General features: G+C 38.7%; 1 protein-coding gene across 1 annotated transcript in view; it reads right to left on the bottom strand.

Moving 5' to 3' along the window:
- Nucleotides 1-624: 624 nt before the first annotated feature.
- Nucleotides 625-13,567, bottom strand: part of cdh15 (cadherin 15, type 1, M-cadherin (myotubule)) — a 48,021-nt gene continuing 35,078 nt past the window's right edge. The window contains exons 9-15 of the mRNA XM_067452050.1: nucleotides 12,340-12,578; nucleotides 10,724-10,866; nucleotides 7,378-7,611; nucleotides 4,573-4,812; nucleotides 4,054-4,199; nucleotides 2,943-3,137; nucleotides 625-1,467 (exon numbers count right to left, since the gene is read on the bottom strand). Of these exons, the coding sequence (XP_067308151.1) occupies nucleotides 1,267-1,467; nucleotides 2,943-3,137; nucleotides 4,054-4,199; nucleotides 4,573-4,812; nucleotides 7,378-7,611; nucleotides 10,724-10,866; nucleotides 12,340-12,578 (1,398 nt within the window). The 3' untranslated portion in view covers nucleotides 625-1,266. The remainder of the gene's footprint in view (nucleotides 1,468-2,942; nucleotides 3,138-4,053; nucleotides 4,200-4,572; nucleotides 4,813-7,377; nucleotides 7,612-10,723; nucleotides 10,867-12,339; nucleotides 12,579-13,567) is intronic.

Here is a 13,567-nt window from a genome sequence, read left to right as displayed (position 1 = left end):
ATTATACAATTTATGAAGTGTTTCTTATTATTTCTAGTGCTTGAAGTTTTTCAGGTCTATTTCATTTGTCTTTGTTCATTTATAGTTTGTTTTCCTATATGCTTATAATTAGTTCCATTGATTTATTTGTTTTCTTGGGCGTAATACTGTTCTTTTTGTATTTTATTATTTTTATTATATTATTTTTATTATATTATTTTTATTTATATTATTTTTTATTTTATTCGTGAATGAATCCTGAAAAATGTATTGCATGTTTCTAAAAAATATTAAGCAGCACAACTGTTTCCAGCACTGATAATTGAGTATCAAATCATCATACACTCTAAAAAAATGGACAAACCCAGCGATTGGGTTGTTTAAGAAAACATCCATCCCAACTGCTAAAAAACTGGTTAAAATAACCCATTCTCTGGGTTAAAACAAACCCAATCGCTGCTGTGTTAAAACAAACCAATCTCTGGGTTGAAACAACCCAATCACTGCTGGGTTAAAACATCCAAATCGCTGCTGGGTTTGTCCATTTTCAACCCAACTTGGGTTGTTTTTAATATTATATTCACATAGGAAACTGTTATTTAATTTTTTTTAAATAATATTTCACAAATATTACTGGGGGTTGTTTTGTTTTTTCTCCTGTATTTTTGATCAAATAAATGCAGCCTTGATGATTTTTTTTCAAAAACATTAAAAATACGAATGTGTCCAAACTTTTGACCGGTAGTGTGTGTACATAAAAAAGAAAAGAAAAAAAAGAGCAGTGCTTGAAAGTCAACAAAATTCAACTCCTTTTGTGTTCCATGAATGAAAGAAAGTCCCATGAGTTTAGAATGATAGGTATGAGTGAATACGTGTATCATTTTCATTTCCGGGAGCTTTATTCCTTCCTTTACCCCACATGCTCAGCAAACCTCAGTATTGGTCATCAGCTAAAATAATCCCTCAAGAACATGACAAATGTTTTATAAACAATGCATCCCTTTTTGCACCATGTCTAATCAGTTTTCCCCAACTCACGGTTCCTCTCTCCAGTTGGTGCCATTTGCACAGCACCTGTCAGCATGAGGAAATACTTCACTGATCCATGAAGGAAAGGGACATTCTCTCTCCGGACACAAAACCATTGGGGAATAGATAGTCATGATCAATTATGTAACCCTCCCCTTACACCACGAGTGCTCTCATATTGAAGATGGGGTTTGCATGGAGATTTGAAGGGCATGCATGTACGAGTCTCTGGACGTCTTGAGCAAAGGAACGTGTCGTCTAACGCGGGTCATACATGTTAGCCAGTTTTTTAAAGCGTGGCCCCCAGTCGTTGAGGTAATCGTAGTCCTGATCCACATCGGAGCCCATGGAGGCGATGGAGCTGAGGCTTCCTGCGACCGAACCGTCGCCCTCATAATCGTAGATCAGCGCTGTGTCGTACGGAGGGACGTTAGGGTCATTATCTGCAGCATCCAGGCCCTGTTCAGGTGAAGCAGAAAGGGAGAAAATTGTAAAGTAATTATAATAATAAAACACTATTTTTGGTTTTAAAATGTTCTTCATCAGAATATCAGACAATCTGTATGTGTGCGTTCATTTTCATCGCATTTTCATCGGTCTTATAAAGTACATTTAATGATTTGAATTAAATTCTCTGTATTTTTTTTACTTAAAGGAAATTTTGTCATTAATCCCTCATGTTTTCAGACACCCGTCAGGCCTCCGTTCATCTTCAGACACAGATGAAGATATTAGTGTTGAAATCCGATGGCTCAGAAAGGCCTTCATTGACACCAATGTCATTTCCTCTCTCAAGACCCATAAAGGCACTAAAGACGTCGTTACAAAGCCCATCTCACTACAGCGGCTCGACAATCATTTATGAAGACAAGAGAAGAGTTTTTGCGCGCAAAAAAACGAAATAGCGACTTATATAGTGATGGCTGATTTCAAAACAAAGATTTGAACCGTTATTAATCAGTGAATCGATTCATGATTCGGATCGCCAAAGTTACGCGGGCTCGGTTCGAAAACCTAGACAGCTGACTCGTTGCCCTGACTGCCTCATCAGGTAATGGCTTGAAAGGCAGCGTTTTGTGCACGAAGGCACTTTACAAAACTGATTTCGGACAGACTTCTAAGGCAGTGTAACAGTTTGATGATCTACAGCAAAATAGCACAAGCTTAGGTGAGAACTAAACACATATTTAGTTACTACATTAGTCATTTCTCGCTAGAAATTACGTCAGAAGTGGAAAATATTGGTTATTAATATACATTTACACAAACTGACCAGCAAACGCAACTTTCGGACGCCATCTTATTTTACACACTCGACTGTCACTGAATGGAAAGCAGAGGATTATGGGATATCAACGGCAGCGAAGGACACACATATGATGACTTCAAAAATCGATCAGATGGAGGTCTCAGGAAGGAGACAGGAAGTGAAGCAAACATTAGATTCGGACATTGCTTGATGCCTTCCTGCCTTCAAATGTGTCCTCCGACGGCAACATTTTCCAGGTTTCGGACGCAGCCGTGATTTCAGCAGTGTGACACGCGATCCGAATCATGAATCGAATCACTGATTCATAACGGTTTGAATCTTTGTTTTGAAATCGGCCCATCACTATATCAGTCGTTATTTCGTTTTTCTTTGCGCACAAAAGCTATTCTGGCCTCTTCATAAATGATTGTCGAGCCGCTGTAGTGAGATGGGCTTTGTAACGACGTCTTTAGTGCCTTTATGGGTCTTGAGAGAGGAAATGACATTGGTGTCAATGAAGGCCTTTCTGAGCCATCGGATTTCAACACTAATATCTTCATCTGTGTCTGAAGATGAACGGAGGTCTGACGGGTGTCTGAAAACATGAGGGATTAATGACTGAATTTATATTTTTGGGTGAACTAGCCCTTTAATATAAAACAGGACTCAAATAAAACTGGCTTACAACATTGATGAAGTCTTCGATGTCGGTTGGGTCTCCGGGGGTTTTGCGTGGGTATGTGGGAGAAGGCAGGTTATGGGGAGCATCTTTTCTCAGGGGTTGTTTTCCTCTGGGAAGGCCACAGTCTTGTGGGAAAAATGAGGCTGGGGCAGGGGCCATGTCACTTGGACTCCTCAGAAAATCAATATTAAATGCATCCTGTTGGAAAGAAACAGCTTTAAGGTATTTCAGGACATTCCCCGTTTCACTTCAAAACACAAATAAATCCAGCAACTTGAAGGATTAGTTCACTCAAAAATGAAAATGACCCCATGATTTATTCGCCCTCAAGCCATCTTAGGTGCTCTTTCATATTAAGCTGTTATTCCCTTAAATAAAATGAGTTGATCCATCCCTCTCTCGTCTCAGTGTGTGCTCTTAATCTCTCTGACGCGTGGTGACGATCTGATAGCATTTAGCTTAGCCCACTAAGCCCAGTTCATTCACTATGGTACCAAACAGAGATCAAGTTAGAAGTACCAAACACCTCCACGTTTTCCCGATTTAAATACAGTTACACCAATAGCTGAACGATCTAGTATTGTGACATAAAATAAAACGTGGTGCTGTTTCTAAGCGGATTAAAAAGGAGAACTATAATGTGTGGCGGAATAGGACTTCTGAGAGTACTTCGACTCGGCGCAGTAAAAAGTCCCGGCTGAAAAATCCTCCCTGACATCTCCCCCTATTGACAGAAATGAGAGAGGGAGGATTTTTCAGCCGGGACTTTTTACTGCGCCGAGTCGAAGTACTCTCAGAAGTGCTATTTCGCCGCACATTATAGTTCTCCACATTTTGTTTAATGTCATCATACTTGATCGTTCAACTATTGGTGTAACTGTATTTAAATAGGGAAAAGATGGAGGTGTTTGGTACTTCTAACTTGATCTCTGTTTGGTACCATAGTGAATGAACTGGGCTTAGGGAGCTAAGCTAAATGCTATCAGATCGTCACCGCGCGTCAGAGAGATTAAGAGCACACACTGAGACGAGAGAGGGATGTGTCAACTCGTTTTAGTTAAGGGAATAACATAGTTTAATATGAAAGAGCAGTATCCCTTTAAATGTGTCTCACCTCATCCTCTTCTCCGCCTCCCTGCTCATCATAATGAAAGACGTTGTCTCGGATATCGTCGTCAGACGCTCCGACCAGCAGACTTCCTCCTTTTCCCATGTTCTGCCGGGCACAGCCCCTCACCGCCACAGCGAGAAGAAGGAGACCTGAGAACACACAGTCAGCTTTTACTATAGAAAATCTTAGTGTTGCACAGATCCGGCCCACATCCGGTTCGGTTGAATCCACATGTTCCAGATGTGGCCCGGATCTGGACTGACACTACACTGCAAAAAATGCTTTTTTTACTTAGTATTTTTTTCTTGTTTCTAGTCCAAACATCTAAAAATTACTAGACAAGAAAAAGTAATCGAATTGTTTTGGGAAAAAATAACTCAAAATGAAGAGAGTTTTTGCTTAAAATAAGCAAAATAATCTACCAATGGGGCGAGAAAAATAGTGGGTATCTGTACTTTTACTCAAGTAATGAATCTGTGTACTCTGTCCGCCTCTATGCACTTAAGCACATTATTTACTTACACAACAGAAAAGCAACGCTTCCCATAATAATCATGAGGGCTATGAAGCTTATTCCCATTCTGGTTCCAAAGATGGCTGCGGTGAAGCTCTTGCAGTCCCCGAAACTGTCACATGGACACACGGTTACGTTGACCAGAGCGTTGGAGGAAAGTGAAGGAGAGCCCGAGTCTGAAACGACCACAGGAATGGAGAACTCTCCTCTCTCAATCTCTATCAGCGGCTGGAGAACCGCATGGGTCTCTGGAGGAATACATGTGAAGAAACAGAAGGACAAACAAGATCTCTTAGAAATCAGAGTAACTTCAGTTCCATCCCTGCTCCAGCACACCTGCCCGTTATCCTTTGAGTAATCCTGAACATCCTCATTAACTTCATCGGTAACTCTTTATTTTAGGGTTCAGTTATTAAATATTAACTAATTGCTTATTATCATGCATATTACTAGGATATTGTCTGTTTATTAGCACTTATAAAGCTCATATTAATGCCTTATTCTGCATGAGCTTATTCTACATCCCTTAATCCGACCCAATACCTAAACTTAAATGCTACAAAAACTACCTTACTAACTATTAATAAGCTGTAAATTAGGAGTTTATTGAGGGAAAAGTCGGAGTTAATAGTGAATATGTGTTCCCCATACTAAAGTGTTACCACTTCATCATGATTGGAGCTGAACTCTGCAGGACAGGACCCCTCCAGGAGCCGGGTTGATACCTTTAAGGGATGGTTAATTTATAATCAGAGCTGTCAGGATTTGCCCAATATCAGGATTTGCCCTGTTCTCGCTGCCTCCTGCTTGCTTCTTGCTTTGAGTGTAAGTGGTCATGTATTTGTCTGTTGTTGGTCCTTGTTTTTATTGTACATCTTAACTTAGTACTTTTTAAAATTGTATTGTAGTTTTTATATTGTTATGTAAAATGTAACTTTTTAACCTCTTTTAGGATGACATCTGTCTAGGGACTGCATGTGAAAAATAGCCTTTTGGCTAACTCTGGCATATTGACAGAAATGTTTATTAATATGCACTGTCCCTGTAATTAAATAAATAAATATAATAGTTCAGCCAAAACTGAGCCTGTGATGTTGATCTGCTGACCCCCAGGGCATCATAGGTGTGTTTGTTTCTACAGGAGAACACAAATGAAGATTTTTAACTCAGCCGTTGCTCGTATAATGCGTGTCAATGGGGTGTATTTCTATGAGAGTAAAAAACACACACACATACGAATCCATATTAAACCCTGAGGCTCGTGGACACACTGATGTCTTAAGACACGAAACGATCGCTTTCTGCTAGAAACACAACAGTATTTGTGTTATTTTTTACCTCACATCAGATGAATCTCATCTAGTATTCTCAGTGTAAGAGTACAGTGTATCCATTACTTCCGCCGAATAAGGTCAAAATCCCTCCACGATCATAGATATTTATAAAGATTCCTCATTAGTGTCTGCACAGTTTGGTCAAATAAGGCATCTACATAAACATCCCTATGATCGCACCGGGATTTTGACCTTATTCGGCGGAAGTACTGGCGATGGGAATATTAGATGAGATTCGTCTGATATGTGGTAAAAAATATTCGGTTCTATAACATTCTGGGTGGTTGCTAGGATGATGCTTCGCAGTTGCTAAGGTACTCAGGTGGTTGCTAGGGTGCTGCTATGCAGTTTCGAGGTGGTTTTCTGAGTAGTTGCTAGGGTGTAGGGGTTGCTAAGGTGTTGCTATGTAATTGCTAGGGTACTTAGGGAGGTTGCTAGGGTGTTGCTATACAGTTTCAAAAGAATTATGGGTGGTTGCTAAGTAAATGGTAAATGGACTGCATTTATATAGTGCTTTTAACAGACCCTATGGCCATCCAAAGCGCTTTACATTTTTGCCTCACATTCACCCATTCATACACCGACGGCGATGTCAGCCATGTAAGGCGCCATCCAGCTCGTCGGGAGCAGCTGGGGTTAGGTGTCTTGCTCATGGACACTTCGACACTTGGTCGGAACCGGGGATTGAACCACCAACCTTCTGGTTTGTAGACAACCTACATGAACCACTGAGCCACTGCCGCCCCCAAGTGGTTGCTAAGTGGTTGTTAGGGTACTCGGGTGCTTGCTAAAGTGTTTTTATGCGCTTCTGTGACATTCTGGGTGGTTGCGAGGATGATGCTATGCAGTTGCTAAGGTACTTGGGTGGTTGCTAGGGTGCTGCTATCTTGCTCTGCTATGCGGGTTGCTAGGGTGTTGCTATTCAATTGCTAGGTGTAAAGTGCAATACAAATAAAAGTTATTATTATTATTAAAGTGAGGTAAGTACCATACCATGACTTCTGTGTGTTGCTACAAACCTAGTACAAATTCATATTAATTATGTTAAAGGGGTGGCTGCATTCGATTTGACTTTTTTAACTTTAGTTAGTGTGTAATGTTGCCGCTTGAGCATAAACAGTATGTACAAAGTTACAGCACATAAACCATTGCTAGTCTCCGCAGATTCTGCCCGTAATGGGAAGGAGCGTGGCCTTAACCTGTGCTCGGCACTTCAGCCAATCAAAATACAGGAAACTACATTTGGCCATCTGACCAATCTAAGACCATTGCGTTTTTCGGAGGGATGGGCTTCATAGAAGCAGGAAGCAAACGAGCCGTTCAAAGGACAGACAGTGGAGACAGCGGTGTGGAATAAAGGGAGAATAGAAGAAAAATACGACGTTTAAAAAAAAGAAGTATTAAGACATGTTTTACTAGGCCCATTAAACACAACACAGCCTAGAAAACAAACACAGAACCACCCCTTTAATATTTTACCATTGAGAGTTATGATGGTCCAGTTGGCAGCTACATGTTGGTCAACGATGTCGAAAGTGAAGGGGTCAGCTTGAGGGGACATGTCCTCGTCCACTGCACTCAGCAGCAGGCCCAGTTTATCCCTGTCCCTGTCGCTGCACACCGTCCCACTCAAGGCCATCAGCACCGGTGGGTAATCGTTGGTCTCCCACAGACTGACCTCCAGTGTCGCTGTCGCAGAGATCCCATCGGCGTCTGGAAAGAGAGGCATCATCACCAATTTTATTCAAACACACTGCAAAAAAGTCTGTATATATATATATATATATATATATATATATATATATATATATATATATATATATATATATATATATATACAGTCTTGTTCAAAATAATAGCAGTACAATGTGACTAACCAGAATAATCAAGGTTTTTAGTATATTTTTTATTGCTACGTGGCAAACAAGTTACCAGTAGGTTCAGTAGATTGTCAGAAAACAAATGAGACCCAGCATTCATGATATGCACGCTCTTAAGGCTGTGCAATTGGGCAATTAGTTGAAAGGGGTGTGTTCAAAAAAATAGCAGTGTCTACCTTTGACTGTACAAACTCAAAACTATTTTGTACAAACATTTTTCTGGGATTTAGCAATCCTGTGAATCACTAAACTAATATTTAGTTGTATGACCACAGTTTTTTAAAACTGCTTGACATCTGTGTGGCATGGAGTCAACCAACTTGTGGCACCTCTCAGCTGTTATTCCACTCCATGATTCTTTAACAACATTCCACAATTCATTCACATTTCTTGGTTTTGCTTCAGAAACAGCATTTTTGATATCACCCCACAAGTTCTCAATTGGATTAAGGTCTGGAGATTGGGCTGGCCACTCCATAACATTAATTTTGTTGGTTTGGAACCAAGACTTTGCCCGTTTACTAGTGTGTTTTGGGTCATTGTCTTGTTGAAACAACCGTTTCAAGGGCATGTCCTCTTCAGCATAGGGCAACATGACCTCTTCAAGTATTTTAACATATGCAAACTGATCCATGATCCCTGGTATGCGATAAATAGGCCCAACACCATAGTAGGAGAAACATGCCCATATCATGATGCTTGCACCTCCATGCTTCACTGTCTTCACTGTGTACTGTGGCTTGAATTCAGAGTTTGGGGGTCGTCTCACAAACTGCCTGTGGCCCTTGGACCCAAAAAGAACAATTTTACTCTCATCAGTCCACAAAATGTTCCTCCATTTCTCTTTAGGCCAGTTGATGTGTTCTTTGGCAAATTGTAACCTCTTCTGCACATGCCTTTTTTTTAACAGAGGGACTTTGCGGGGGATTCTTGAAAATAGATTAGCTTCACACAGACGTCTTCTAACTGTCACAGTACTTACAGGTAACTCCAGACTGTCTTTGATCATCCTGGAGGTGATCATTGGCTGAGCCTTTGCCATTCTGGTTATTCTTCTATCCATTTTGATGGTTGTCTTCCGTTTTCTTCCACGTCTCTCTGGTTTTGCTCTCCATTTTAAGGCATTGGAGATCATTTTAGCTGAACAGCCTATCATTTTTTGCACCTCTTTATAGGTTTTCCCCTCTCTAATCAACTTTTTAATCAAAGTACGCTGTTCTTCTGAACAATGTCTTGAACGACCCATTTTCCTCAGCTTTCAAATGCATGTTCAACAAGTGTTGGCTTCATCCTTAAATAGGGGCCACCTGATTCACACCTGTTTCTTCACAAAATTGATGACCTCAGTGATTGAATGCCACACTGCTATTTTTTTGAACACACCCCTTTCAACTAATTCAACTAATTGCCCAATTGCACAGCCTTAAGAGCGTGCATATCATGAATGCTGGGTCTCATTTGTTTTCTGAGAATCTACTGAACCTACTGGTAACTTGTTTGCCACGTAGCAATAAAAAATATACTAAAAACCTTGATTATTCTGGTTAGTCACATTGTACTGCTATTATTTTGAACAAGACTGTATATATATATATATATTTAGGTCCTTCTCAAAAAGTTAGCATATTGTGATAAAGTTCATTATTTTCCATAATAAAATGATAAAAATTAAACTTTTCCCCAAGGTCTGGAATAGGTCCTTCTCCACAGTCTTCCTCAGGGTCCGCTCACCTCTTCTCGTTGTGCAGCGTTTTTTGCCACACTCTTTCCTTCCCACAGACTTCCCACTGAGGTGCCTTGATACAGCACTCTGGGAACAGCCTATTCATTCAGAAATGTCTTTCTGTGTCTTCCCCTCTCGCTTGAGGGTGTCAATGATGGCCTTCTGGACAGCAGTCAGGTCGGCCGTCTTACCCATGATTGCGGTTTTGAGTAATGGACCAGGCTGGGAGTTTTTAAAAGCCTCAGGAATCTTTTGCAGGTGTTTAGAGTTCATTAGTTGATTCAGATGATTAGGTTAATAGCTCGTTTAGAGAACCTTTTCATGATATGCTAATTTTTTGAGACAGGAATTTTGGGTTTAATGAGCTGTGTGCCAAAATCATCAGTATTAAAACAATAAAAGACCTGAAATATTTCAGTTGAAGCGCAATGAATCTAAAATATATAAAAGTTAATTTTTATCATTACATTCTGGAAATTAATGAACTTTATCACAATATGCTATTTTTTTTAGAAGGACCTGTGTATATAGATGGTATTATATTTATTTTTATTTTTAGCTCTTTTAATTGTTAGTCTGTATTTTGTTTTTGTTTTTATTAAATCCCCACGAGGGTCAAGTGTTGTGAATTAGCTTTAGCTAAAAACACTATGATGCATACATCAGATTAATGTTCAAGTTTGTCAATTTTTTTTGTATTTGTCCCTATCCAAATAAACTTAAATAATAATAATAAAAAAATGTTCTTCTTATTCAGTATTTTTTTCTTGTTTTCAGTCCAAATATCTACCAATTCTTAAATCAAGCTGCATTTACTAGATCAGTAAAATGACATAAGATTTTTTTCAACTTGTTTTGTTGAAATTAAAATCTAAATGAAGTGAGTTTTTGCTTAAAACAGGCAAAATGATCTGCCAATGGGGTGAGAAAAATAATCTTATTTCTGTTTGGGATGAAAACAAGAAACAAGATTATTTTTCTCACCCCATTGGCAGATCATTTTGCCTGTTTTAAGCAAAAACTCATTTTGATTTTATTTTTTAGGAAAACAGGGAAAAATATCTTATGTCATTTTACTTACATAGTAAATGCATCTTGATTTAATATTTGTTAGATATTTAGACCAGAAACAAGACAAAATGACTGAGTAAGAAGAGCATTTTTTTCAGTGCAAATCCGCGCTGGTTATTTTGTGTCGCTGTTTCGGTTTTCAGGTGCTCACCCTGATCGGTGACCTTCACCACGGCAGAGTAAACGTTGTTCCTGACGTGAGGAGATCGGATGTTGAAGGTTCTTCTGGCTGTGATCTGCCCATTCGCATGATTAATAGCCAACCAGCTGTCAGGATCCTGGAGGATTTCAAACCTGAACAAAAATACACAAATACTTAAGTATGTCTGTAATATAAAGTTTAGAACATACAGTAGATTAGGCTTAATGTATGTTAAGCCTTGTGGAAAAATGATTACATTTTAGCATAGGGTATATTTTTTACGGAAATAATATACTTCAAAAGAATATGCACAAGTGCAAACTGAATGTAAAGTTTTCAGACACTTATCTGCATGTTATTTACCTCTAAATTAATTTTAAAAAAATGTAAGTTTTTTTTTTTTTAAGTCTTAAGGTCTCTCAGACAAATCGTTTGCTATGTGGTTTCAGGGGTATTCTGGGTGGTTGCTAGGGTGTTGCTATGCAATTGCTTGGGTACTTGGGGTGGTTGCTAGGGTGATGCTATACAGTTTCAAGGGTATTCTAGGAGTTTGCTAAGATGTTGTTATGCGGGTACTAAGGTACTTGGGGTAGTTGCTAGTGTGTTGCTATATGTTTTCTAGGCTATTCTGGATGGTTGCTAGAGTGTTGCTATGCAGTTCCTAGCATATATTATCACATTGCTAGCATGTTTCAGACAGATTTTGTGCTTTAAATATCAAAATATGTGTACTTCTTTAAAGCACAACATAATATAAAACAATTGTTTAAAGTTTACTTTTAAGCAAATGTACTTTTAAAATGACATTATTAAAAAGTGCAGTTTTTATTAAGTCTGTTAAGACACAGTCATGCAAGTGCATTCTCTTTAAGTACACTCAAGAGGCTTTTTATTTTATTAATACTGTATTATTGGCAAGTACAGTTTTGTAAAAAAATATATTTTCAAGATTTGATTTGAAGTACATTACAATTCAACACAGTTAAGCACACACTCCTGAATTTATAACTTGTTATGATTTTGGAGCCTCTTTTTATTACTGTATATTTTTACAACAGTTTTAGTTTAAAGGGTTTCTTCAGTGATTTAGCATTAAGCTTGTATTTAAACTGGGTCATTAATATAGTAGAAATGTGAAATTATTTTTGAATTTGGTCCTTTCTAGACTGAGAAAAGCCAGAAAATAATTTTTTTTGTCTCGTGGATGAAAGACAACAACTCCCAGAATGCATTGCTTCGCTGCCCTATGAGGCCACTCCCACAGTCACCGCTACTGGATCACTGGATCACTTTCCCACCGCGTTCATCTTCATAAAATCAGTTCGGTTAGAGAACCGACAATACAATTAAAAACCAAACGTGTGTGTTCAATATAATGTGAGTGAGCCGAGCGAGAGTCACGGCACAAACGCAGCAGGAGTCATTGCAGGAGTCAAACGGATGCACGATCATTCAAATATACAACCGGGTTTCTACTGAAAAGAAATCCATATGCAAGTAAAAAGTAACCCTTTAAGGTCAAGCTTAGGGATATGATTGCTTGATAAGTATATTGTTCCAGGACTAAGAAATGATGTTGATGCAAGGACATCAGTATGGCTTCATCAGTATGAAGTGAGCCTCACCTCAGCTTGGCATTATCTGGATCATGAGCGATATCTGAGACCAGCACAGTCCCAGGAACAACAGACTCCGGAACCGTGACTTTAATGGGGTTCTTGTAGAAGATGGGCGCCTCGTTCTCATTCATCACTCTGATGGTGACTGTAGCACTGTGTATTTGTTCGTATGGGGCTCTAAGGCGGACTTCATTCTCCGCTGTTATAATGAGCTGGTACTCCGCCTGCGATTCATAGTCCAGCGGCTGCAAGAGACACATTGTGTTTGAAATGTTGTGTGCAAAAATACATACAAACACATTCACACACTCAATGGGATGGGGAAAAGGGAGGGATAAACACTCAAATAGAACCTCAAACCCCCATCCTTCCCTCGGGTCATTTTGACCCGAAGCAAATGTAAAAAAAAATGTTCATCTGAGTGGTCCAAGACGTTAGGACTTTTGTCGCACTTGAACTATGAATATACAAGAGTTATGATGGTTCAATTCACCCTTCGCTGGGAGTTTGATTGACAGGCGATCTGACCAATCATAATCCGCCATTTTTGTCGGACAAAGTAGTCAAGAGAGTTCGTAGATTAACGCTGGAGGACTTGAACTTTCACTGACATATTTCTGTTGTTGAAACAACATTCCTTCTGAAGTTCATTCATGTTTATTTGATACTATAAGTAAACTAGAAAGAAGAGATGTGTACTGACATATTTCTACACTTCCACACAGTCCATTGAAATTAAAATTTTTAGTTAATACATTGAACATTTTTGAGAATCGACAACCTTCAAATATCGACCCTCAAATATCACTAAAAGATTTTGTAAGCATATTGGGTAATTGTGTTTTATTTGTGATGACGCAGTGAAAGATGCTATTTTCATGATTTATCACATTTTTTATGTGGTTCAGATACAATAATATTTTGTGTTTCAATTTATTAAACCAATTTCCTTCATTGTATCAACTCAAATTTTTTATTTCAATAAACTCAAAATTTTAAGGCAACCAAGTTACTTTTTTAAGTTAAAGCAACATTTTTTTTAAAAAGTGAACGGTTGAAACAACATTCCTTCTGAAGTTCATTCATGTTTATTTAATACAATAAATGAACTAGAATGAAGAGATGATCTGTTCACGAGCAGCTTTAACTGAGACCTGTCCTGACACGTTAAAGAGCCACAAAACGGCATTTATTGTTTACATTACTGTAAAAAAAATGACAACATTTTAGATTT

This window comes from Pseudorasbora parva, chromosome 1, assembly GCF_024679245.1.
Source record: "Pseudorasbora parva isolate DD20220531a chromosome 1, ASM2467924v1, whole genome shotgun sequence".
Taxonomy (NCBI): domain Eukaryota; kingdom Metazoa; phylum Chordata; class Actinopteri; order Cypriniformes; family Gobionidae; genus Pseudorasbora; species Pseudorasbora parva.
Note: the sequence above shows the minus strand (reverse complement) of the source record. Positions and strands in the feature narration are given on the sequence as shown.